Source organism: Neophocaena asiaeorientalis, unplaced genomic scaffold, assembly GCF_003031525.2.
Source record: "Neophocaena asiaeorientalis asiaeorientalis breed wild unplaced genomic scaffold, Neophocaena_asiaeorientalis_V1.1 scaffold198, whole genome shotgun sequence".
Taxonomy (NCBI): Eukaryota; Metazoa; Chordata; class Mammalia; order Artiodactyla; family Phocoenidae; genus Neophocaena; species Neophocaena asiaeorientalis.
The window spans coordinates 7,373,001-7,399,607 of NW_020175221.1; the positions used below are offsets into that span (position 1 = coordinate 7,373,001).

The 26,607-nt window shown below is 37.5% G+C and overlaps 1 protein-coding gene across 2 annotated transcripts in view; it reads left to right on the top strand.

Annotated features, from left to right (window-relative positions):
* Window positions 1–26,607, top strand: part of PLPP1 (phospholipid phosphatase 1) — a 112,014-nt gene that overhangs the window by 17,650 nt on the left and 67,757 nt on the right. The window contains exon 2 of one of the 2 annotated variants that reach the window (XM_024765344.1): window positions 19,912–20,066. The exons of the other annotated variant lie outside the window; for it this stretch is intronic. Within the exon in view, the coding sequence (XP_024621112.1) occupies window positions 19,912–20,066 (155 nt within the window). The remainder of the gene's footprint in view (window positions 1–19,911; window positions 20,067–26,607) is intronic. 2 annotated transcript variants of the gene reach the window in all.

The following is a 26,607-nucleotide window of genomic DNA, read 5'->3' on the forward strand; positions in this document are numbered from 1 at the left end:
CATTGTGGTGCGCGGGCTTCTCGCTGTGGTGGCTTCTCTTTGTTGCAGAGCACGGGCTTTAGGTGCGTGGGCTTTAGTAGTTGTGGCTCACAGGCTCTAGAGCACAGGCTCAGTAGTTGTGGTGCACGGGCTTAGTTGCTCCACAGCATGTGGGATCTTCCCAGACCAGGGATCGAACCCGTGTCCCCTGCATTGGCAGATGGATTCTTAACCACTGAGCCACCAGGGAAGCCCCACTATCTTATATTGTCTTCTGAAATTTTTTTGGCTTTGGATAAACCTTTGAAGAAAGATACAGTAGTTAATATTTGATGAAATGTTCCTGTATATCTGTTTATAGATTTTCTTTAAAAAAAATTAATTTATTTGTTTATGGCTGCGTTGGGTCTTCGTTGCTGTGCACATGCTTTCCCTAGTTGCGACGAGCGGGGGCTACTCTTCATCTTGGTGTGTGGGCTTCTCATTGAGGTGGCTTCTCTTGTTGTGGAGCCCGGGCTCTAGGCGCGTGGGCTCAGTAGTTGTGGTGCACGGGTTTAGTTGCTCCGCAGCATGTGGGATCTTCCCAGACCAGGGATCGAACCCGTGTCCCCTGCATTGGCAGACGGATTCTTAACCACTGCGCCACCAGGGAAGTCCCATGTTCATAGATATTCCAAGTTAAAATAACTTTTTCACTGGAGGAACTTATTATATCTTGTTTCTTTCCCCAAAAGTATATAGTTTGTAATATATTTTGCTGTTTGTATTTCAGAAATACATAGTGTTTCATTATATGGATTCAGCATAATGCATTTAACCCCATTTTTCGACATTTGAGTCTTGGATATGGAATAACATCATTAGTAAAATCTAGATTAGCTTTTTCTTTTAAAATAATTATTCTGTGATTTCCAAATTTTCTAAAATTAACATGTAATAAATTGGTAAACTCTAAAAAGCCCAGAAAAGAATATAAGTATTACTACTAATCTTACTGCCACCCAGAGATGACCTCTTTTTTATTTATTTTTTATTTTAGTCATTTATTTATTTTGCGGTACCCGGGCCTCTCACTGATGTGGCCTCTCCCATTGCGGAGCACAGGCTCCGGACGTGCAGGCTCAGCGGCCATGGCTCACGGGCCCAGCCGCTCCGCGGCATGTGGGATCTTCCTGGACCGGGGCACGAAGCCGTGTCCCCTGCAACGGCAGGCGGACTCCCAACCACTGCGCCACCAGGGAAGCCCAATGACCTCTTTTTTAACATTTGGTTGTATATCTTTCCAGACACTTTTTAAAAAAAACCTGTGTTCTAAATGGAAATACACTGTCTTCAAATGAGCTAAAGAAGACTGTTAGGAAACTTCTCAAAAGAAATGATAGATCCCTCCCCCACCCCCCGCCAAAAAAAAATGATCTGCCTAAAGTCCTTGTAGACCAAGCTAGAAGTCTGTATTAACTGAGAATATCCTTCCAATGTTGAAGAAATAAATTTCAGACAGAATTCAACATACAAACCAATACAAGTCATTATTTGTAATCATGTATGTATCCAGTATAACTTTGATACTAACATGGCAAAGACATTTTATATATATATAAACATCCACATATATATATATCCACATTTATATATCCATTCTCTCTTTCTTATGAAAATATTAAGAAAAAATTAGGAATAGAATTTTACCAAACTGAATCTAGTTATCTAAAAGACAATATAGTACAGTAAAGTTTGATAAGGTCCCAAAAAAATCAACTGAAATTTTAGAAGCAGTTGATTTTATTGGACATGACTGGAAAATTTTTAAAAATTAATTTTGAAGAAAGAAAATATTTTTCCAAACATGCTTATATATATCTATATCATTTATTCAATAAATCTATATTTACATATTTATATTTATTTTAATATTCAATAAATATAAACTGTAGGTATAGTAGACATCAGACTCTGTATTCAATGTTAGGCATCTGTTTTAAAAAAGATTCATTTCTTGCCCTCAAGTAGCTTGTAGTTTATTGAAAATATAGTTGAGGCCTAGTGAGAATGGTAAGAAAAAGAAAAAAAGAGGGAGAAAACAATAAAAAGCATTTTCCTTAAAGGGAATAGACCATTCCTAAGCAGGTATTGGTGTGAAATAAAGTTAGAGTGATGAGTAAATCATACAGTTTTATGTCTTATGTTGTTCTGTGCTGTCATTTCATGTCATCTGATATGATGCGAAATTATATTTAGGAGTAGAGAGACCACTTACTAATGGCAGTACTTGGATTTAAGAGCCTCATCACATTTGTCAATTAAAAGATAACCTAGCTACAATGTGGCACGTGGACTCAAAAACTCAAGAGGGGCTTCAAGAGTATAAAAAATTATCATGACACTTGTGAAAATTAATCAGAAGAAACCAGGAAATGACTGGAAATTTAAAAGAAGTATGTGGACTGTGAGGGAGAGGAGCAGTAGGAACTCTGATTTATTGCTGGTGGGATTGCAAAGTACTACACCCAGTTTGAAAGACAGTTTGGCAGTTTCTTACAAAACTAAACATACGCTTACACAGGATCTAATAATCATGCTCCTTGGTATTTACCCAAATGTAAAAAACTTATGTCCATACAAAATCCTGCATGTGGATATTTATAGCAGCTTTACGCATAATTGTCAAAATTCAGAATTTTTGGAATTCCAAAATTTTGGAATTTGGAAGCAACAATGATATCCTTCAGGAGATGAATGAATAAACTATGGTACATCCAGACTAAGCAAAAAGTCACGAAAAGATATGGAGGAGCCTTAAATGTATATCACTAAGAGAAAGAAACCAATCTGAAAGGGCTACATACTGTATGACTTCCACTATGTGACATTCCAGAAAAGGCAAAACTATGGACAGTTGTTGCCAGGAGTTAGAGGAGAGAGAAGGATGAATAGGTTGAGCATAGTGGATTTGGGGGGCAACAAAGCTACCCTCTGTATTACTATAATGGTAGATGCATATCATTCTACATTTGTCCAAACCCATAGAATGTACTATGCCAAGAGTGAACCCTAATGTAAACTATGGACACTGGATGACAATTATTTGTCAATGTAGGTTCATTAAGTGTAACAAATGTACCACTTTGGAGGGATTATTGATAATGTGGGAGGCTGCGCATGTGTGGGGAAAAAAGGTATGTGGGCAATCTTTGTACCTTCCACTTAATTTTGCTGTGAACCTAATACTGCTCTGGAAAAAATAAAGTCTATTTAAATAAAAAAAAAAAATAATAAAATAGTTAACTAACAAGGAACTACATTATAGCACAGGGAACGCTGCTCAGTATTTTGTTAATAACTGAAATGGGAAAAGAATTTGCAAAAGAATAGATACATGTATAACTGAATCACTTAGCTGTACACCTGAAAGTGACACAACATTGTTAATCAGTTATGCTCTGATATAAAATAAGAATTTAAAAACAAACAAACAAAAAACCTGTGCTCTAAAAAAAAACAACAAGAAGTTGGGATATTACTTTATGTACTCTTTTTAACATAGTCTCCTACAAAATTACTTTTTTTTTTTTTCTTTCTCTGTACGCGGGCCTCTCACTGCTGTGGCCTCTCCCGCTGCGGAGCACAGGCTCTGGACGCGCAGGCCCAGCGGCCATGGCCCACGGGCCCAGCCTCTCAGCGGCACGCGGGATCCTCCCGGACCGGGGCGCGAACCCACGTGCCCTGCATTGGCAGGCAGACTCTCAACCACTGCACCACCAGGGAAGCCCCTACAAAATTAATTTTAATGGTTATGTGTGTTTCATTGTTTGTATTTGGCATAATCCACTTTACCTCCATTTTTTAATATTTAGGTTATATGCAGTTTTTGTGCTGTAATTCTGTATACAACATCTTAGTAGAAACTTTGGAAAACCTTCTCGGTCGCCCATCCCAGACTATCTCAGTGTGTTCTGGCCTTTTCTGCCTGCTTCTCTGTCTCTTCCAGTACTTCCTTCTTTAACAATAAGACCAGATCAGGCGGACAAGCTATTCTTCAAACAATTTATTAACTATCAGGCAACGAACATGCTGGCCTCTGTGAATTCAGGGATCAGAGAGAGACATAGACCCATTTTATTTGCCAGAGATAAATAATTCCAATACATCAGTTAAGTGTTGTGATAATTTTATGTATGTATCAGGTCCATGGAAACTCAGAAGGAGAGCATTGGTTGTGAAGGCAGTAGGCAGAGGAGAAAGATCTGGGAATAAGCATTTAATTAAGCTCTCTTAATATGCCAGGTAATATGCTAGGCATATTACTAGGCTCTTAGTTTACAACAAGGAGGTACATGAATTATATTTATTTGCATCCACCATATGAGGAAACTGAGCTTAGATAGGTAGATAATTTGCCCATGCTCACTCAAGTAGTAACTGGGAGAATGCCCAGAGTAAACCCAACTAGGTGTATCTGACTACAAAGCCTCAGCTCCATCTGGGACCCCACTGTGCCACACCAAAGGAAAGATTCCAGGAAGAGCTGAATAGAAAGAATACTAGAATGGCAAGTAGACCTTAGCTAGGTGGAGGGGGTGGGGTCATTGTTTGGAGCTTGGGAAGAGGTTTGAAACAAGTGAGGGGAGTTGAGAGAGGTGATATGAGGCTTAAGCCAACATTAAGAAAAAATTTGTATATAGTAAAATTCACTCTTTTGGGATACAGTTCTGTGAACTTAGACAATTTAGAACTTAGAGTCTTGTAACCACCATACAATCAAGATACAGAACTAGTCTGTTCCCCCCGCCCACCGAAATTCCCTCAGGCTTCTCTTTTTTAGTCAACTCCTCCCACCATTCTCCACCTCTGACAACCATGGGTCTGTTCTTCATCCTATAATGTCATATAAACGGAATGTCATATAATGCCATATAGTAAATGGAATCATATAATATGTAGCCTTTTGAGCCTGGCCTCTTCACTTAACATAATGCATTTTTAATTAGGTGGTTATTAATGATGTAAACGTTACTGTATAATTTTGCTGTAGTTTTTTGCTTATTTCAAAATGTGCTTATATCATCCCCAAGTCCAGCTTCATGTAAACAGCATTTTTTTGGGGTTTTTTTTGGCTGAGAAATGACTAATAGTTATAGCTTCCAATATCAAAGAAGCCCAAAATAGATTCCTGATAAGTGCCCAGGAGAAAGTAAAATAGAAAAAAATCAGCTGTCTCTCCCCACACCCTATTATGTCAGCCATCTCCTTGCCTTTTGCATGTAGAAATCTACATGGAAAGTTTGCTACTGAGTGTGACCTTTGCCAGCATGAAAAAAAAAGGGAACAGCTGTTACCATAAGAGGGTGGAAGGAATTAATGTTGTTCCTGGCCAGTTGGCACTGTGTGCCTTTCTGGGACAGTAACAACAGGTGACCAATTTCTGCTTTTTATTTTTGTTATCTTATAAATAAATAGGCTAACTTGTATTTTGTGCGGAAATCTCAGGGTCCATATTAAAATAAACTCCCCACGTAATTGTCCTGGATTTTTTTTTAAAGCTGTTTAAGTACATACACAAATTTCTTTTAAGAGTCTTAATGAACTAAGAGACTCCAAGGTTGAGGATATTATAGGTAATTATTGACAGAAAACCACAAAAAGTAAAAACCTTCTTTGGTAAATGTCACTTATATCTAAACTGCACTTTATCCCTTTTGTTCCAACTTAAACAGAAAACCAACAAGATAACTAAGTACTTTTTATAGTAAAACCATGTCAGCCACAGAGAGGTGGCGACTACAAGCCAGTGACCAGAATGTAGGTGTTCCTAAAAGCTGAGAGTGCACTGTTCTTTGAACTCTTGCCCCTGGATACTTTGAGTGCCATCTCTGTGAGTCACACCCAAATATATAGCGCTCTTGACCACTGATCCCTCCCATGTGGCTCCACACTCTTCACCTTCTCCCCCTCTACCTTGCACAAACTCATCTTCTTGAGGTACAGCTTTCATCAAGTCCTTTCTTGCTCAGGATCCAATGTTGATTTTTCATTTCTTTTTGAAGCATGTCCAAATTATTTACCTGGAATTGAAAATCCTTATACTGCAGTTTTGCTTTGCCCATTCATATTTCTCTTATTCCTCATTTCTCTCTACCCTGTTATAGTTGGATCATCCTATTTTTGTTTTTTAAATTGTCTGGCAACAGACTGACCTCAGGTATCAATCTTTAATTCATTACTAATTGTTTCCCATTGCAGGTATTCTGAATATTTTTTTCTACTCTATTTAAACCTCCAGTTATCTCCTGCTCTCCTCATTTTTTAGCAAATGGTACTGTTTCCCACTTCATTTAGAAGGCTTTAGAGTCAGATAAGTGCATGTTTGAATCCTGGATGCATCACTTACTATCAAGGCTGGTAGACAGTATACATCTGAGTCTTCCTTTCCCCTGCCCACAACCCTCCCGTGGACCTCCCCAAGATCCCACAACTAAAAGGTTGAAGCAGAACCCAGCTCCTCCAGCACCAACTGGCATCTGTTCTGAGTGGTGGCCAGCGCTGGTGCAGTACTAGTTGTTAAACATTTAAAATTTCACCCTTATTACATGTGTGACTTTAAGTTACTTATCCTCACTGAGTCATCCTCTCATCTTTAAAATGGGGATAATAATACCAAGGTGACTCTTTGTTCATCAGATATTTGTTGAGGGCCTGCCTTGTTCTAAGCACAGTGTTAAGTGCTTGGGGTATATCAGAGAACAAAACAAACATATTCATGCCTTCTTGGAGCTTGTGTTCTAGTATTCTGAGGATTAAATGAAAATTACTGTTAAATGTTCAGTATGGTGCCAGACCCATAGAGGTGCTCACACTGTTTCAGCCCCCTTTCTTCCCTTTTGCCACACTGTTTTCATCAGGGCCAAAGGGCCCAGGGGAGTGTGGGAGGGGGAAAGGGTGAAGCCAATACTAATAACTGGATATGACATCCCCAGAGAGTAACCAGGACCTGACTACATTGCATAGCAATACAAATCAAACAGGAAACACTAAAAAAAACCCCAACACTAGCCAGCCCTGCTCTTGATGAGTTGATAGTCTTGGTCGTTTGTGTATGCTTACATTTCCTCTCACCTCCTGTGGATCCAGCTCCATCCATTCATCCTCATTCTCAAGTCCTCCTCTCCCACCATCTGCATTTTACCACATCAGCTCACTATCACATCTTTTGCACCATAGAGAAGACCAAAAAAAATCATTAACCTTCTTTTGCCCAGGGTATAGACCAAGTTCTCCCCCTTCCTTCCTTTTTATCACAAGGCATTTAAAAGTTTCTACCCACTTACTCTCATTCTCTAATTCTTTTCAGTTTTTCTGTTTTCACTCAGAGAGTACTGCAGTCCTTCTATCAGGATTCATCAGTTACCTCTTGTGTGTTCTTTTTCTACTTAGCTTTTTAAGTGGCAACTGCTATTGTTAAGACGATCTGAACCCAGAAGGCTCATGGCCTCATTGACCCGAGGTTTGAATCCTAATTCTGCAACCTAAGTTGCCTTGGGCAGGTTTCTTCATCTTCAAAATGATGTAATAACATTTCCCCTTTAAAGTTATTAAAGACCATCTAGCATACTGTCAGGGAGTTAAGTAAAAACTGTTACTGACATTTTTGAAAAGTGCCCCCTCATTTTCCCTGACACTGTTCTTTCATGTTCTTTATCCTACTTAACTGGTAGTTCATTGCTTATTAGTTGGCTATGTTGTCTTTATTTTTTCTTTCTAACGTTATGGTTGTTGTCACTTTCTCTGATCTTCATAAAATCTCAGGGCTTCAGCTATCCCCTTTATAATTGAAATTTCAGATATTCATCTTTACTCTGCATTCTCTCTTGAGTGTCAGATATGAATGTCTAGCTGTGCTAGACATGAAACATTTGTCAAATGATCAGGACTAAGAATCAGGAAGGAGTCTCTGCATTTGATCTGTAGAGGAAACAAGCTATCTTACCTGGCAGACTTATTAGTTTCACTTAGTTAAGTTGGTAAAATTTTGAATGACTTTCTTTACTTTTGGACATCTAATGATCCTTTATAAAGAAGGGGAAGAAAACCCTGTATGTTCAGAAATAACATACAACTCCTGTCAACTGGCAGGAAGATTTTTCGTGTGATTCTGGAAAGATTTGCAACACCTGTTTCCAAAGAAAGCAAGAAAAATATTGCATGTTTTTCTCTCCAAAATGTATTTTGTTCAAACTGAATTGGACAACAAATAAAGAACATTCCTTAAATTTGGAATGAATAGAATTTTCTAAAAACTGCTCAGGTAACACAAAGTAGTAAAGAGCCAAAAAAATTTTATTTACTTTTAACCTTGGACTTCTAAAAGGAGAAAATGAAAGGGTTTGTAGAAGCAAATTTTACGAAAGTAACTGTAGACTTACTTGTTAGACCCAAATATACATGTAGAGAAATGAACAAACATGGTTAAATTTATATATATGCTGGATTTTTTTTTTGGAAGGGAGACTATTTCTTACATATGGGTTTTATCCATTACCTTTTTGGTAAAAGATTGGCTCTTAGAAGCAGTTCCCTCACTGTTTATTTTTCTTGTAAGTTTGCTGTTTATTTTTCTTGTAAGTTTTGCTGAGGTTTCTTATTTCTCTTCCATAGTTTGCCTCAAAGTGTACTTACACATTAGGATGGTTCAATCAACCCAAGTGTAGTAGATTAAGATATATGCTAGGTCACACAGAGCAACTCTACCTTCACCCCCAGTCTAACCAACAGAAGGAAATCAGCTGTTTGTCTCTACACAGACCAGCTTAAGCTCATAGAATCATGGATTGAAAAGGGACCTGAGAGATGTCATTCTTCTTTTTCATTTGTAGCTAAGAAACTGAGACCCTGGTGGTTAGTGTCCGTTCCTAAAAGAGAGGTGGTATGATATGAAAAGAAGAGGAACTTTTTGTTAAAATCCTGGCTTCCCTCTTTACCAACTGGGTAATCCTGGTATCTGCCTTAGTACACACCCAAGAGCTGTGTACTCTTGGGTGAGTTGCTTCACATCTGTGAGTTTCTGATAAAATTTAGCTCAGAGATATAGTTAGTGCCGTTTAAAATTTTTAATAATTTGCTGTATTTGTGTTTTGTTTTCTTAAACTTGAGCAAGACTGATTATTTTGTTAACCTATAAAAACTCATTTGGTGGGGCTTCCCTGGTGGCGCAGTGGTTAAGAATCTGCCTGCCGATGCAGGGGACATGGGTTCGAACCCTGGTCCGGGAAGATCCCACATGCCGTGGAGCAACTAAGCCCGTACACCACAACTACTGAGCCTGTGCTCTAGAGCCCGTGAGCCACAACTACTGAGCCTGAGAGCCACAACTACTGAAGCCTGCGCGCTTAGAGCCTGTGCTCCGCAACAAGAGAAGACACTGCAATGAGAAGCCTGTGCACCACAACAAAGAGTAGCCCCCGCTCGCCGCAGCTAGAGAAAGCCCGCGCGCAGCAGCGAAGACCCAATGCAGCCAAAAATAAATAAATAAAATAAATAAATTTATATTTAAAAAAACTCATTTGGTTTTATTGATCTGATTTTTTGACCAGTTGATCTGATTTTTCCTTTTTCTATTTCATTAATCTCCTATATTCTTTCACTTTCTCGAGCTTTTAAAAGATAAGTTATTGTGTTGAATGTTTGTTTCATTAATTTCTAATGTATAAATTTAAGACTACATTTTCACGTGTAGTATTTTAACTTTATACTTTTAATTTTGATTTGTCATATTTTCATTCATATCAAACTATTTTGTGATTTATATCTTAACTTTTCTATGACTTAGTGACTTGGAAGTTTTCAAACATGCAGATTTAGGGGGATACTCTTTCTTTGCCCTTTGTAGAATTGTTAGAGATAGGCAAATATCTGGCAAACAGTAGGTATTCAACTGATATTGTACTTTTCTTTAAAGAAATAAACTGTGACTCTTGAAATTAGAACAGGAAACATAATATTGCAATAAGTATGTAAGTAATACTAAAAGTGACTTTAGTTCTATAATAGAGCCAAATAAGGAGATGAAGTATAAAGAGCAACGAGGGATGATGGGAAGAGGGTAAAATTGGGAGGAGGGGAAGGAGGAAGGAGAATTAAGGGAAGATGTAGGAATATCAGGTTGAATTCTAGCTTCTTTGAGGTCATATTCTACTGGTCACTTAGGTCTGTGGACTTCAGGATATTAATTTTATGTTTCATATACTTTTATAGTAGAAGTGTCCATAGATGACCATTTGTGTGTGTGTGTGTGTGCACGCAGGTTGTGAAACTATATGGCAAAAGTTCATGTGTTTTTGAGGAGAGGGTCCATAGTTTCATTAGAATCTTAAAGGGGTCTGTGAACCCCAAGAAGTTAAGAACTGCTACTTTAGAGACTTCACTATGTGGGATAACTTGAGAAGCCTACCAGGAAAGAATTCTGTTTTTTCCTGTTCTAACAGTGATGACTACTACCCACTTGAGAGAGATTGAGTGTTCCTTATAATTCCTTAGGTTAGAAGCAGATGATCAGGCAATGTACTAAGAACAGAATTTAGCTTTTACTGAAGTGAAACTTAAAACTATATTGTATTTTACAAACATAAGTATTGTGCTGCTTGGAATGAATTACAAAAACCTAAATGCCTTTGATTAGTATTATCTGTATACAGCTAAGCTGAGTGTTCATGGCCTCCATTCAGGGTAGGAATAATTCTGGGAGAAAGAAGCAGCAGTTGGTAGCTGCTCTGCAGTTGGGGCGCTGTAAAGGCGGGCTTTGGGCAGCCAGAGCCAAGGAGGCACTCTGCTGGGTTAGAGATTAAGGGCTTCTTACCCCAGGACAGAAGAATGGGAAGATTTGAGGTTGGTGAGCCAGGTAGGAGAGTACCCCCGACAAACTTGACCGGCCCTCTTCCTTCCCCTTATAGGAAGGTTAGTTGCCTGGAGAGAGAAGCCAATTCAGGGTTCTTAAATTTGAGGGATGCAGCAGGGACAGGTTCTTTAAAGGAAGCAAGCCAAAAGTATTCACATAGGGGAATTTTATTCTGGGCATTGGCTCACAGTTAAATCTATGTTTACTCAAGTACTTCATAATTATTTCCTCTTAAGTTAGGGAATCAAAATTAGTTTTGCTGTGTATTAAGTGTTAACGAAATTTGATGGCTCTCAACCTTAGTTTATTTTTAACCCCCTAAATCTGCATTATCCATTATGAAAGCCTCGAGCCATATGTAGCTATTTAAGATGAAATTAATTAAAGTAAAATAAAAAAATTAGTCCTTCATTCTCACTAGCCACATATCAAGTGCTAATTAGTCAAGTGTGACTGGTGGCTGCTGTATTGGACAGCATGTTGTATTGGTTACTTTTGTTATCACAGAAAATTTCATTAGACACTGCCCTAAATGAAATTATTTATTTTCTTTCCTCTCTCCTCCATCAGACTGATGGTTTATATTAATATGTAATCAATTTTGAGGTTTAATATTACCCACTAGAGTAATATTCCTTTGCTTATTACATAATTAAACAGACAGTGCCACCCTTTTAGAATGATCTGCCTGAGTACCATTATTTTATAAGATTTTTCAAGAAGTGGTGACTAAAATAAGTATATTCATTATGGCTTGTATTTGATTACCCCTGCTAAACTGATGACTTTCTACTAAACTGATGACCCTCTAGATTATTTCTACTGCCTATAAGATAAGCATGTTTTGTAACAAAATTTCTAATGTCAAAAAACCTTAGACCTTGGAATTTTTTTTTGTACACTTTTTAGGAGATATTAAACTTATAGTTGTTATGATCTACCTACTTCATATGTGGTAAATCATTGTAGTTCTCAAAAGTTTCAAGAGAGGAAAACCCCCAAAAGTAATAATTTCACTGTAGGCCTACTTCTCTGAGAGCTTATCAATCAGGCTTAAAAGCCAAAGGATAATTTCTGTTACTTTGTTACTATTACTTTGTTTTTTGTTTTAAACAGAATAGAAAAGTAGGCCTTTTCCTTTGCCCTGGTTTCAAACAATCTCTTTACCATAGATGGGACTTTTTCAGTTAAGTTGCATGTATAACAATTTCAGGAAACACAGTGAGAAAGGTTTCATTGTGATAAAGTGTTTTTTAAAATTCAAAATTAATGATCATGATCTTTTGTTTTATTATGAAATATTCAAACATGGAAGTACATACAGTGGAAAATTAGTTTTCTACCTGATTTGTATTAATACCATCTGGAAATAACTACTTGAAAGTTGGTTATATATTCTAGGCTTTCCAATGTATATTTAGACATAAATGCAAGTAATTTGTTTTATATAAATGAAGCTATACTAAATATAATGTTTTTACAGATTAGTTTGCCTACTAAACAATATATACATGTACATATTTTTCTATATATATGATTCATACTCATGCTATTGATTAGGTTTAAAATATTTTCCCCAGATTTTATGGTAGGACATCTAAAGCATAAATATGTTTTTTATGAAGATAATATACAGTAGTAGTGTATGTGCAGCTGCTTTAGCATGATAGTGACCTATATGTGCTCAATACATGTTAATTTCTGTTCTTCTTTTTGGACATATATGAGAAAGGCCATGGAAGATGATTAACTGTTTTTTTCACTATAAAGCAAACCTTTCTCTTAATCATATTTGTGTTTTGTGATTCAGGTTTATAAATTACAAGACTAGCAGGGTTGCTATTTAAGAGTCTTGTAAGCTAGGCTACCCCAACTATTTTAGGTGCTTCTGGTAAGAGCAGATATTTCCTAGTGAGTAAGAGACCACATTATGATTTATCCTTTTAACTGAGAGGACACAGTATAGTATGTACTGTAAAGTTGTACAATATATGAAAACGTTTTACATGGGAATCTTGGAACAAAGTCCTTTGCTAACTTTGAAGATTTATAGAATGGATGCTGAGATTGGGAATTCAACACTTCTCTTATGGAGTAGGATATGTTATTGTGTGCTTTGTGATAAAATTTCAGGTCTGATTGTTTCTGTAGGTTCTAGAGAAGAGATTAGGAAAAGATGGATCTAGAGCTGATTGTTAATTATTTGTAAAGTCCTATTTTGAAGTATTATTGCTTTATACTCCTCATTTCATCTGGAAATCTGATCCTTCTGCTTTCCTGTGGGAATTTGTGGGCCCTCTGTTTTGGGTGGATCAGTAAAGAAGATTGAATTGGGGCCCCAGCTCCTTTTTTCATTGAGAAAAGAGTAAGGGGTGCTGCTGAGAGAAGTGCTTCTGCAATAGCCGTGTCTTAAGCTTTGCTTTGGAGATAATACTGGACTGTACAAAAATTGCCTTCAAGATTCCAGGAATTTGTGAATTGTAAATTTCTTTTAGCAGTTAACGTGGGTATATCAGTCTTTTTATCTTTATTTGTTAGCACTTCGTGTTCCCAGTGGAAAACAAGCTTGAGAAATAATTGTTAGAATATAGAATTGGAAGTGCTTCCCTAGCATGTTCTTGGACTTAAGATCATTAACCAGTTTTGTTTGTTTGTTTTTTGTTCTTTTCTTGGTTTATTTGTTTTAACTTGGGTCTTGTGGAGAGAAAAATAACTTAAAACTTTTCAGGACCTAAGTTTATAGTTATACAAAATTATTATTATGTGCCTCAGAGGCTTTTGCATGCTTGTTTATTCATTGGTTCATTTATTCATTCAACATATATTCCTTGAAGTGCTTACTATAGGCAGGATTGTGGAGGGAAGTCTATCAGATAGTAATCTACTCAGGGTAAAGGACAATTGGAAAATGTATTTTGTAGAGATACCAAAGGTTGAAGATAGGGGTGGGGTGTGTGTGTGTGTGTGTGTGTGTGTGTGTGAATTTAAGAGAGACATAGACACACATCCATATATACATATACAGAGACATGGTCTGTAGTTCTGTGGGGAAAAATCTAAACATTTTTAGAACTGTCTCTTCTTATTCCCACTGTTATTTCTTTATTTCAAGCCCTCAACATCTCTCATATACACTAGTATTTCTTGCCTCTGGACTTTCCCTCTATTCTTTTTTTTTTTTTTTTTTTTTGTACAGGCAGGCGGACTCTCAACCACTGCGCCACCAGGGAAGCCCTCCCTCTATTCTAACTTCACACTTCTCTATCCTTTATACAATTTTTCCGAGTCTTTTCCCCCACTAAGACACAGATTGGGTTGTGTGTCTCCTGTTACCCACAGAATAGAGTCCAAACTTCTTAATATATAGTCTGAATATAGATTCTGTAAAAAGTCCCTTTATTAAACTCTCCTGAGTTATCTACATTTAGTTACTGGACTCTATTTCATGCTGAGACCCTGACTGGTCTTACCTTCTGCCTCCCGGTTCTAGATAGCTTTTTCCCTGTGTGGACCTGCTCTCATCATTGTCTGCCTTGTCCTCAGTACTAAGAGGCTCACTTTGCCCTTTGGCTTCTAGATGGGTTTGAAGAATGGGAAGCACTGGAAGGAGAGTGGGGTTTCTTCTCCTGGAGTCCTCCTGCCAACTCCTCTGTCATGTTGGCTCTCCCAGAGGTCATAGCTCTTTGAACCTTCTAGGTCTAGGAGTGGTTGCAGCTTCAGAAGGTTGTACTATCTCTTGACTTTGCCCTCACCATAACTTGTAAATAGTCCCTTATTAAGCTCTTCTTAAGTTCCCCAGTTTGAGGGTGCTGTTTCCTGCTGCGATCCTGACTGCTACATTGTCTAAGTCATCTAAGCTTCAGTTCTGTTTGCAGTTACAGCTGTGTTATTTTCCAGTAGCGCTTATCTCTCTCTTATTAAAAATTTTGTGGTGAGGTCTTTTTCATTCCTTTCCTTTTTTAGTGTTTTTAGCCCTTCCCTTTTTTTTTTCTTTTTCCTTTCCTGGCACTGTGGCTGCCGTGTCATAGAAATTGAAATGTCTGAGTGAATAATGAGGGGAGATTTTCAAGAAGATGGACACTTGAATTTCCCTGTGGTATAGCGTAATATTTATTTAGATGTCTGAAATTGAGAAAATAGGGAAAGGTGTAGTGGGTACTGAAGTCAGTATATTTACTTTAATAATGTCTAGATTTATATTTCATTCTTTTCAAAACGTAAACTTAGGACTTGTTTTTCTTTACCTTTGCTTCTACATATTAGAAATTAACATTGGTTCTCTTTAATATGCATTTTAGATTTATTCCATTGGAATATTTTGTAACAACCTGTCTTTAAGGAACTATGTACTATATATAAAATGGGAGATACTTCAATTATTACTTAATTGGAGAAGAATATAGGAAATATATATATATGTATATATATATGTATCTATCTCCAGGTATTCATTTATCTATCTTCCTCAATATAACTTAGAGAAGATGCGGTAAGAGCAGACATACAGTAGTTAACAAATCTGTTTATTAGCAGCATTGAACTTTTAAAAGTGACTTCTCTTAAGGGAATTTCAATTAAGAGAAAAATACCCTAGAATTATGATTAGTGTCAAAAATAGTTTCTATATCCTTTATATATTAAGGAAAGAATATTTGTGTTCTGTGAAAGAGTTTGTTTTGAGAAGAATCTTCCTATAATACTAACTTTGACACAGAACTCTCTATTACTACCCTAAAAAAATACCACTGAAAATAATTTCTGTGTAGATAGAGAATATTTCATTGCTTTTTAGAGTAGAGGTGTCTGTTTACTCTGTGGGGATGGCTATGCCTGTGTGTGTGTGTGTCTTAGTCTGCTTGGGCTGCCATAACAAAATACCAAAAACTAGGTGGCTTAGCAACAGAAACTTGTTTTCTCAGAGTTCTAGAGGCTGGGATTCTGAGATCAGGGTGCCAGCATGGTCAGGTTCTTTTGAGGGCTCTCTTCCTGGCTTGCAGATGGCCACCTTCTTGTTGTATCCTCACATGGCCTTTCCTTGGATGCGTGCATGTGGAAAGAGATCTCTCTCTCTCTCTTCCTTTTCTCATAAGACCACCAATCTTATTGAATTAGGACCCTACCTTTATGACCTCATTTAGCTTAATTACCTCCTAAAAATCCTATCTCCAATTATAGTAAAATTGGGGGTAGGAACTTCAACATAAGAATTTGGGGGGACAGACACAGTTCAGCCCATAGTAGTGTGCGTGTGTATATATAAATCACATGAGTAATAGAGGAAATCATTGTGATATATTTAACTTGAAGAAAGAGATTCATGCTTAGACAGTGACAACCCAATATTGAAGCTCATTATTGAAGTTTCTTCATAAAGATGTGGTGTTAGTGGAGGTGGTGTAAGATATTCTCTCACAGAGTGTATATGACACCTTTTTTCCTCAGACCTCATTGTGTTTACTCTGTTCTCACTCTTCTTTTTTTTTTTTTTTGCGGTACGTGGGCCTCTCACTGTTGTGGCCTCTCCCGTTGCGGAGCACAGGCTCTGGACGCGCAGGCTCAGTGGCCACGGCTCACGGTTCCAGCCGCTCCGCAGCATGTGGGATCTTCCTGGACCGGGGCACGAGCCCGTGTCCCCTGCATCGGCAGGCGGACTCTCAACCACTGCACCACCAGGGAAGCCCTGTTCTCACTCTTCTTGATGTCTTAGCATTGACGTCCTACATTTAACCTAGTACAGACTTGATACTCTAAGCTACTTTCATTGGCTTTTTGTATAACAACATTGTCTTACTTCTCTGTTGTTCATTCTTGTGTTTAAAGAATGGTCAATATGTTCTGCTTAATGAGAGAGACACAGCCCCTGCCCTCTAGAGCATGTAATCATCTCCTCTCCCTCTCTCTCCTGCAATCTCTTTTCGTGATTTCACTATGGATATTAGTCCTTACCTGACTGTTTTTATTGATCTCTGTTAGTCTTGACTTTAGGCTTTCTCTAAGACTGTTTCATTCTCCTGGCTTCTTACCACCTCCAATGCCAACAATCTGCAAATCTGTCTCTACTTCTTATCTTCATCCTGCATTATATTCCTTTCGCCGTTTAGTGAATTTTTACTGAGAGCCAACTGTGTGCCTGGTCCGAAGGATACAAGAATGTTATGGTCTTTGTCCTCAAGTTGCTGACAAAATGCAAAAAGCAGTTTAAAATACTATGTAATGGATGTGTGTCCAAGGTGCCATGGGGCAGATAAATAGGGAGTGCCTTACTTATCAGGGAAAGGGAAACAGGGGACAGGTATCCCCAACAGAAGGCTGAACATATATGTAGGTACCTAAGGTTTTGAAAACATAGTATGTTCAGGCAACAGCAAATGGTTCAGTGTGATTGGAGCCGTAAGCTACATGGGGAAGAGTGAAAGATGAGGCTGAGCGTTTAAGGTGTCAGATTACCTCAAAGGCAATATTTTCAATACTCAACTGATTTTCTTTCATCATAAACCAGCTGCCTGTCCCAACTTCACATTTTTGTCAATGGGACCATCATTCTCCCTATTCCAAAAGCCTGAAGTGTCATCTTCAGGTCTGCCTCAACAATTGTGACCAGTCCTCAAATTGAGTCATTTCCATATTCAAAACACTCTTTCATGTGTCCTTTTCTGTTTTCCCTGTCAACATACTACTTAACACTTAATTAGTAGATTATTTCAAAGCTGTGTTAAATGCTCCCCTTTCTAATTTTTTTTAAGTTAATTTTTAAAAACCCCTTATTTTACTGTGTTACTAACCCTGAGCAAAAGAGGACAGTGATATTTTATTTATTGCTACAGGATAAGTCCTTTCTTAGGCCAGTATTTTAAAAATATAATTCTTTTTGTTAAACCCCAAAATCTCAGGTTCTCTTCCTCCCATTAAAAACCACACAATTGTGGAATTAAGAGTAATCTGCAGAAAAGAAGATTTTGTTTCATTAACGTTGAGTTTTTATTATGAACATAACATGTACTTTATACTGAATAAGCTTTTTCAAAGGACAGGTACCCCTCACCCAAATCATCTTCCTTGTCACAATTCTGTTAATTTAGCAAATCACTTGCCTCCATGGGAGACATCATATATACACTGACTCTAGGAACAGATAGCCTGTGTTGTAATCCTGGTTCCACTACTTACTAGTTCCAGCAGGGTTCCTCATTTCTTAAAGCCTCATAATAATTTTATGTGAAAAAAGGGGGAAGTGATGTTACCTACTTCACAAGGTTGAGGTAAGGATTGAGTTAATCTGTGTAGCCTAGTGCTTGGCATGTGTGAGCACGCAGTACATGTTCGCTATAAAATGTTATGTACCTTGAAAACTTCTTGCTCATTCTCTCTGTACTCTTGTTGGTGTGACCTCATGCTGCTCTTGCATCCCTCTACCACTAAGTGCTCTCCTTGAGGCCCTCCCTATTGCCTATGATTTACCTGCTGCTTCAAGTTCAGCTCAGTTGCCTGTTCTTTAATAGTCTTTTTTAAAAAATTAATTAATGTATTTATTTGTTTTTGGCTATGTTGGGTCTTTGTTGCTGCACGTGGGCTTTCTCTAGCTGTGGCGGGCAGGGGCTACTCTTCGTTGTGGTGCGCGGGCTTCTCATTGTGGTGGCTTCTCTTGTTGCAGAGCACAGGCTCTAGGCATGCGGGCTTCAGTAGTTGTGGCATGTGGGCTCAGTAGTTGTGGCTCGCGGGCTCAGTAGTTGTGGCTTGTGGGCTCTAGAGCGCAGGCTCAGTAGTTGTGGCGCATGGGCTTAGCTGCTCCGTGGCATGTGGGATCTTCCTGGACCAGGGCTCGAACCCGTGTCCCCTGCTTTGGCAGGCGGATTCTTAACCACTGTGCCACCAGGGAAGCCCTAATAGTCTTTTCTAACTACTCCAGTTCACGTTGACCTCTGAATTCCTATAGGGCCTTTTATATCATTTTAGAAATTAGTCGTATTTTCTCTTTTATGGTATTCCTTTTAACATTTACATATAGTAAAATGTACTTTTTTTTGGGTACAGTTCTGTGAGTTTTGACAAATACTTAGAGTTGTGGAATTACCATCACAATCAAGATATAGAACAATTTCATCATCCCTCAAAAATCTGTCTTAGTATTATTACTTTTGAAACTGCTTCCTGAGTATGCCTTCTGTTGCTACATGTACAATTTAGGCCCTTGAACCGAGTGCCCGTTTTACACTAATTGTCTCCTCTATGTTTGGCATACTCTAGTATCAAGGATATAGTAAGTAGATGCTTGACTGTTTGAATTGTATAAAACAAAGCCTAAAAGTGTGGTAAATTTAAACATACTAAGAAATTACTAATTTAAGTTATTTAACTTCTCTTTGGTCTTTCATTTTATTTGGGTGAAAAATTTCAAATGAACATTATTTCTGTATAACTTGTTAAAGTGATTTTGGAGCCTTACCAGGGCTAATAAAAACCATTTTTAATTTGTCTTTGGAAAACAAAGGACTTATTTCTGTTCTTATTATCAAATATACTTACAGTTTCTATTTTTTTTAACCCTGTTAATTTAAATTTTAATATGAAACAAAATTTTGTATCTTTTCCCTCTTTGACTGCATTTGGCTGTTATGATGTATTATTGATTATTAAATGTATTTACTGAGTTTTGCCTTTTTTTCTTAAACATATTTAATGTATTGAGCAATTCAGTTAAAAATGAATTACGAACAACATGTAAAATACAAAACCTTCCTGTTTTCTCAACTTTATTTTTTCATGGGCCAATGTTGCTGTCTTCCCTTGGGGTTTCCTTTATTGATTGTCCCTAAAATCAGAGGTCAAGGCAAGTAAGAGAATTTAAACTTGATAAAGGTGGGGCTGATGTGGACAAGCTAAATGCATGGTTTCCTCAGTCTTTACTCTTGGATGTAATGGAATAGTGATCCTTTTTCAGAAAGGGCAAAATACGGTTGAGATTTGCATCCCATTTAGTAGACTTTACTTCCTAATGAAGTGAATTGAATTTAACCATGTGTGTCTTTTTTTCCCTTCCCTAACAGCTTCCATGCCTATGGCTGTTCTAAATTTGGGCCAAATATATCCATTTCAGAGAGGCTTTTTCTGTAAAGACAACAGCATCCAGTATCCGTACCATGACAGTACCATCACAACCACTGTCCTCAACACAGTGGGGCTTGGTTTACCCATTTCCTGTGTAAGTAAATGAATAAGTAGGTAGTGATGGGTTTGTTGTGCTGGAGGTTTTATGAAGTGATCGAATTGGGGTGGGGGTAAATCCATAGTACTGTCGTCACCAGAGTTGGTGTGGTGAATGATTGCTTAAAGAATATAGCCACTGCATCAGTCCAGGGCAGTGTTTCTCCAGTTAAAGGGAGATATTGCCCCAAATAACTTGATGTCATCATAAAGAATTATAGAATGATTATTTTAGAATGAAGAGTTCATTTAAGTAATTTTGGATCAACACTTTTCAGTAGACAAGTGAAGAAACTTAGGCCCAGATACTTGCTCAAGCCCAGTAAGCTATTTTATGGCAGAGCTGAAACTAAGATTATGCTTATTTTATCATGTTAAGTGGAAATTGAGGCCACAAAAACGGAGATAGATTTATTTGTTAAATTTGAGAATACAGTTCATCAGAAAGAATGTAAATACATATGCAAAAGAAGATCCTCAGAATATATCAAAACTATATCACTATTTTTTTTCTTACGGTACGCGGGCATCTCACTGTTGCGGCCTCTCCCGTTGCGGAGCACAGGCTCCGGACATGCAGGCTCAGCGGCCATGGCTCACGGGCCAGCCGCTCCGCGGCACGTGGGATCTTCCCGGACCGGGGCACAAACCTGCGTCCGCTGCATCGGCAGGCGGACTCTCAACCACTGCGCCACCAGGAAAGCCCTATATCACTGTTTTTTAAGTGGTACTATTCATCAGTTTGTAGGTTAATATTGGGTTTCATTACTTTAAATAATTGGACAGTTTGCTTCTAGGTTAAATTTCACAAACTAGCTTAAGGTTGGCACTTGAGATATTGTGCTTACTTTCTCTATCCTTGGTTCGGATTCCTGCACCTTGCCCTGTGTCTCTCTGTGTGAGTTGGAAATGGATGAGAAGAAGCAGAATAAAGATTTACCTCCTTGAGTGTCTTGGCAGTCCAGGAGATCATGCTATACTTCTCTTTTGACAACTTGTCTCTCGTCAGTTGCCTTCCCCAGATAGTTGACTTACATTTTTAAAATTGTTTTAGCAAACTGAAGCCTTATTTCCACAGTAGGACAGACTGGCTTCTTTCCCTATTTTGCCCCCAAATTGGCTAAGAATAATAGCCTTGTTCTTTGGTTTTTCAGTTCATATCTGAGTTCAGTTCATATTTGCCTTTTTTGGCTAGCAAATTATTATTTTATTTTTTGGTGATGTATTTAGCACAGTATTCTGAAGGTGAAGGGGACTTGGATTTAGTTATGTTTCAAGATATATTAAATATTTCCACATGCAGTCTATGCATCCTAATTTGATTAAAGCCACTTTTATAGGAGTAAAACGGAAGGAAAATTTGGGGTTAGTTTAAGGAAATATTTACATTTTTCCTAAGACGTAAATTCCATGGTAACTGGTAACCTCTATTTTAGCCACCAGCCTTATGAAACAATGTGCAGGAAAGCATATAGATAGATGGAAGAACATTTATGTAAACATACCTAAATGTGCAAAAAAACCTTTACTCTAAGTTCATTAAAAAATGTGTTATTTGAAATCCTGTTATGTCTCCATTGTATGAAGTGTTTGCCTATTAAAATTCTCTTACTCTAGGATGTGGATTACTCCCTTTTTTTTTTTTTTTTTTTTTTTGGAGACCAGGGCACGAACCCGTGTTCCCTTCAACGGCAGGCGGACTCTCAACCACTGTGCCACCAGGGAAGCCTCTCCCATTTTTGATTGGGGATTTTAGCGACATCATTCTTGGTGATTATTGTAAAAAACACAGAAATGTCAATAGCCTTTTAAACCAAAATTTAGAGTAATGGACTTTGGATTATCCTTTTCAACTGCTGTGGTGTGTGTGAATGCAACAAAAAAACCCCCAGGATTTTGTATTTCAGCACAAGTATTTTTCTAGCATTGATTATTATGTAGATTATTGCTACAAGTATTATTAGTGTGCTATATTAAGTAGATAATATTCACAGTTTTAAAGGATAAAATACAACTTGGAAGAAATATTTTCCCCTATTTTTGGTATTCTAATTGCTTTCAGATTACTTTTTTAAAATCACTTTTACTTCCTTTGTTAATGTTTGAGGAAAAAGACAATACAGGATAAGTTTTGGGGATTGAATTATTATATAATACTGCATCTCTAAAGTTTGAGATTCGGCAATATTTGGGAAGATGCGGGAGATCATTTACTGTGGATATATGGATTTTCTCAAGTTCTTTGTTTTTGGCATATAGTTTGAAAAATCATATTTCTTTAGGTGACTGTCCCAAAGGAGGTAAATGAGGCCCAGTTTTTTTTTAAATTTTTGAGTAGCTACTTAAATGGTAATAAAAAATTGCTATGAAGAAAAAGAAATGGATGGGTTAGTAATATGTTTATTTTTATAAGCTGTAAAGTAATATATAAGTAAAGTGTTATATATGGCAAAAGTGGCCATAAGAGTCCTGCACTGTAGGAGGACATTGGTGTTTGTTGGGTTTTATGGCATGACAAGTCTCTCGTGCCACCCTTTCCTGTACTGGTCCAGAAAGCTGGTATCAAAATGCCCTATTGCCCACACTTGAATACTTTAACTCCTTTGTTTCCATGTTGACATAAGTGCCGTGCTGCCTTTTCCCAGTTTCCCCCCAATTGGGCAAGGCAATAAGCTTTGCTAGGGTAAGAATGGTCTGTTTTGCTCCACTTGTATCCTTAGTGTCAAGCACATTGCTTGGTATGTAACAGGAGTTTAATAAATATAGATAGAAAAATTTAATGAAAAAATATTAAATGTGAAATGGAATAAGATTGTCACTTATGTTTAATAATAATTACTACCATGAAAATTCAGCTTAACTCTTTGGAAATATATTGGATTTCCAAGCCATCTCTTAATATCAGATACCTCATTAAAATAGCTTTTCAGGAAAAAAATGGAACACTATCATACTGAATAGATATCCTGATTAGAGATATCTTAAAATATGGGGGAGTGTCTACTGGAATGAAAGAAATATGGTATTATGGAGCTTAATTTCTTAGGTTGGAAAAAAGTTTTATTTCCTTGTTTACTTATTCCGATGTGGAGCTGTATTTTTTGTCTACATTGTTGTGGAAAGTACTGCTTCAGTCAGTTCATATGAGTATTTATTCCAGCACCCTTTTTTAATATAATTGTCACAAAATGAAGTAGTACCAGATGCATCCTTAAGTAATTTGTTATAATCACAAACATTTTCTTTGTTTAAAACTGCTTTTTATACTACCGTTGGAAGAGGTAATGTGTAGATTTGGTATATTAAGTATTTGTCGTACATCCACTTTACAGAACGCTTGAAAATATTTTGATAAATTTTAGTATATTGGATGAACCTAAAGGAAAGAAAAGTTATATAAATATTGAGTATATACTGCCAATAATGAAAACTAAAGCTCAGTTTCACATTAGCCAAGCTTACTGAATTCCACTGCTGGTTTCCTAAATGCTGTGGCTTTTTAAAGGATTCATAGGAAAAAATTTCTGCTCATAAAATCTTCTTTTTTAAAAAATAAATTTATTTATTTATTTATGGCTGCGTTGGGTCTGTTGCACACAGGCTTCTCTAGTTGCAGCGAGTGGGAGCTACTCTTCATTGCAGTATGCACACTTCTCATTGTGGTGACTTCTCTTGTTGCGGAGCTCGGGCTCTAGGCGAGTGGGCTTCAGTAGGTGTGGTGCATGGGCTCAGTAGTTGTGGCTTGTGGGCTCTAGAGCACAGGCTCAGTAGTTGTGGCGCATGGGCTTAGTTGCTTCGTGGCATGTGGGATCTTCCTGGACCAGGGCTCGAACCTGTGTCCCCTGCATTGGCAGGAGGATTATTAACCACTGTGCCAGCAGGGAAATCCCCAAATCTTCTTTTTAAAAGTAGTTTCAGGGAATGTTATGGAATGCCTTTGCTAAGGTTAAGTGGTCAAGAGCTGTTGCTTCACACACTGAGTACATCTCTATTAAATGACTAGACATTGTCTTTTAACTTTGCTACTGCATGTATCTTGACAAATCTGCAGGATTTAAGTGGGTTAAATGTTATTCCTGGATGAGAATTCTGATTTTTGAGAAGCCCTAAAATCTCTTTCTACTAAGTGAGCCTTATCAGTGAATTATATGTGATAAGAAGATAATTGAGGGCTTCCTTGGTGGCGCAGCAGTTAAGAATCTGCCTGCCAATGCAGGGGACATGGGTTTGAGCCCTGGCCCGGGAAGATCCCACATGCTGCGGAGCAACTAAGCCCATGTGCCACAACTGCTGAGCCTGCACTCTAGAGCCTGCGAGCCGCAACTTCTGAGCCCATGTGCCACAACTACTGAGCCCATGTGCCACAGCTACTGAAGCCCACAGGCCTAGAGCCTGTGCTCTGCAACAAGAGAAGCCACGACAACGAGAAGCCCACGCACGACAACAAAGAGTAGCCCCCGCTCACCACAACTAGAGAAAACCTGTGCACAGCAAAAAAGACCTAATACAGCCAAAAATAAAAACAAATAAATAAATTTATTTAAAAAAAGAAGATAATTGAAATTAAAATGTTCATTTTGCCTCCCACCAGGAATTAAGTCCTTTTACAGAGCATCTAAACTTGCACTCAAAGTTACACCCCTGCTCCTGCTACTTTTTCAAGCAGAAGTGACATAATTTTTTAATTTGTTAAATATTGAACTGGCAAAATGACCAAACAAAAATATTTTTGATGGATGTGATGAGATTAATATGCAGTTACGTTAAAATATATGAAAAAGGTCAAATTTATCTTTTCATTAATTCCTTTTTATAAAATAGGCCAAATATATATATATATTTTTAAATAAACCTTTCATCTCTGAATACATGAAAATTCTAGCATGGTAATATCTGTGTTTTTCTGTTATGGACCAAAGAGTTTGAAGGCAGAGTATCTCAGTATAATTTATTTTGGGAATGTCATCTGTCATACTTTAGGTAAAAGTGAAGTGAAGGCATTTGTGTTAATATTTCATAAGTTTATTTTCCTCTTTCATAAATACTATTTTGAAAACTCTAGCTGGGGGTATTATATACTCTACTTTTTTAGGTCCTAATAAATTGGTTGAACTTGTGACATTGTTTCCTTGAACATTTTTGGAATTAAAAATAAATTTGCAGCTTAGATTTGGCAGTGAATTGTTAGATAACAATGCCAGAAGCATGGTCCATGAGAGAAATAATAAGTTGTACTTAATTAAAATTAAAAACTTCCGCTCTGTGTAAAGCTACACACTGGGGGAAAATATTTATAAAACACATATCTGATAAAAGACTTGTGTCCATAATATAGAAAGAACTCTTGAAACACAACAAAAAGCCCAATCAAAAAGTGGCAAAAAGGTCTGAATAGACACCTCAGTGAAGAAGATATACAAATGGAAAATAAGCATATGAAAAGATGCCCCATATCATACTTCATTAGGGAATTGTAAGTTAAAACAACAGTGAGATTCCTCTACACATCTATTAGAATGGCTAAAACTTTTTTTTTTATGTTTCTTTTTTTTTTTTTACATCTTTATTGGAGTATAATTGCTTTACAATGGTGTGTTTCTGCTTTATAACAAAGTGAATCAGTTATACATATACATATGTTCCCATATCTCTACTCTCCTGTGTGTCCCTCCCTCCCACCCTCCCTATTTCACCCCTCTAGGTGGTCACAAAGTGCTGAGCTGATCTCCCTGTGCTATGCGGCTGCTTCCCACTAGCTATCTATTTTACGTTTGGTAGTGTATATATGTCCATGCCACTCTCTCACTTTGTCACAGCTTACCCTTCCCCCTCCCCATATCCTCAAGTCCATTCTCTAGTAGGTCTGTGTCTTTATTCCTGTCTTACCCCTAGGTTCTTCATGACATTTTTTTTTCTTAAATTCCATATATATGTGTTAGCATATGGTATTTGTCTCTCTCTTTCTGACTTACTTCACTCTGTATGACAGACTCTAGGTCCATCCACCTCATTAGAAGTAGCTCAATTTCGTTTCTTTTTATGGCTGAGTAATATTCCATTGTATATATGTGCCACATCTTCTTTATCCATTCATCCGATGATGGACACTTAGGTTGTTTCCATCTCCTGGCTATTGTAAATAGAGCTGCAATGAACATTTTGGTACATGACTCTTTTTGAATTATGGTTTTCTCAGGGTATATGCCCAGTAGTGGGATTGCTGGGTCATATGGTAGTTCTATTTGTAGTTTTTTAAGGAACCTCCATACTGTTCTCCATAGTGGCTGTATCAATTTACATTCCCACCAACAGTGCAAGAGGGTTCCCTTTTCTCCACACCCTCTCCAGCATTTATTGTTTCTAGATTTTTTGATGATGGCCATTCTGACTGGTGTGAGATGATATCTCATTGTAGTTTTGATTTGCATTTCTCTAATGATTAATGATGTTGAGCATTCTTTCATGTGTTTGTTGGCAGTCTGTATATCTTCTTTGGAGAAATGTCTATTTAGGTCTTCTGCCCATTTTTGGATTGGGTT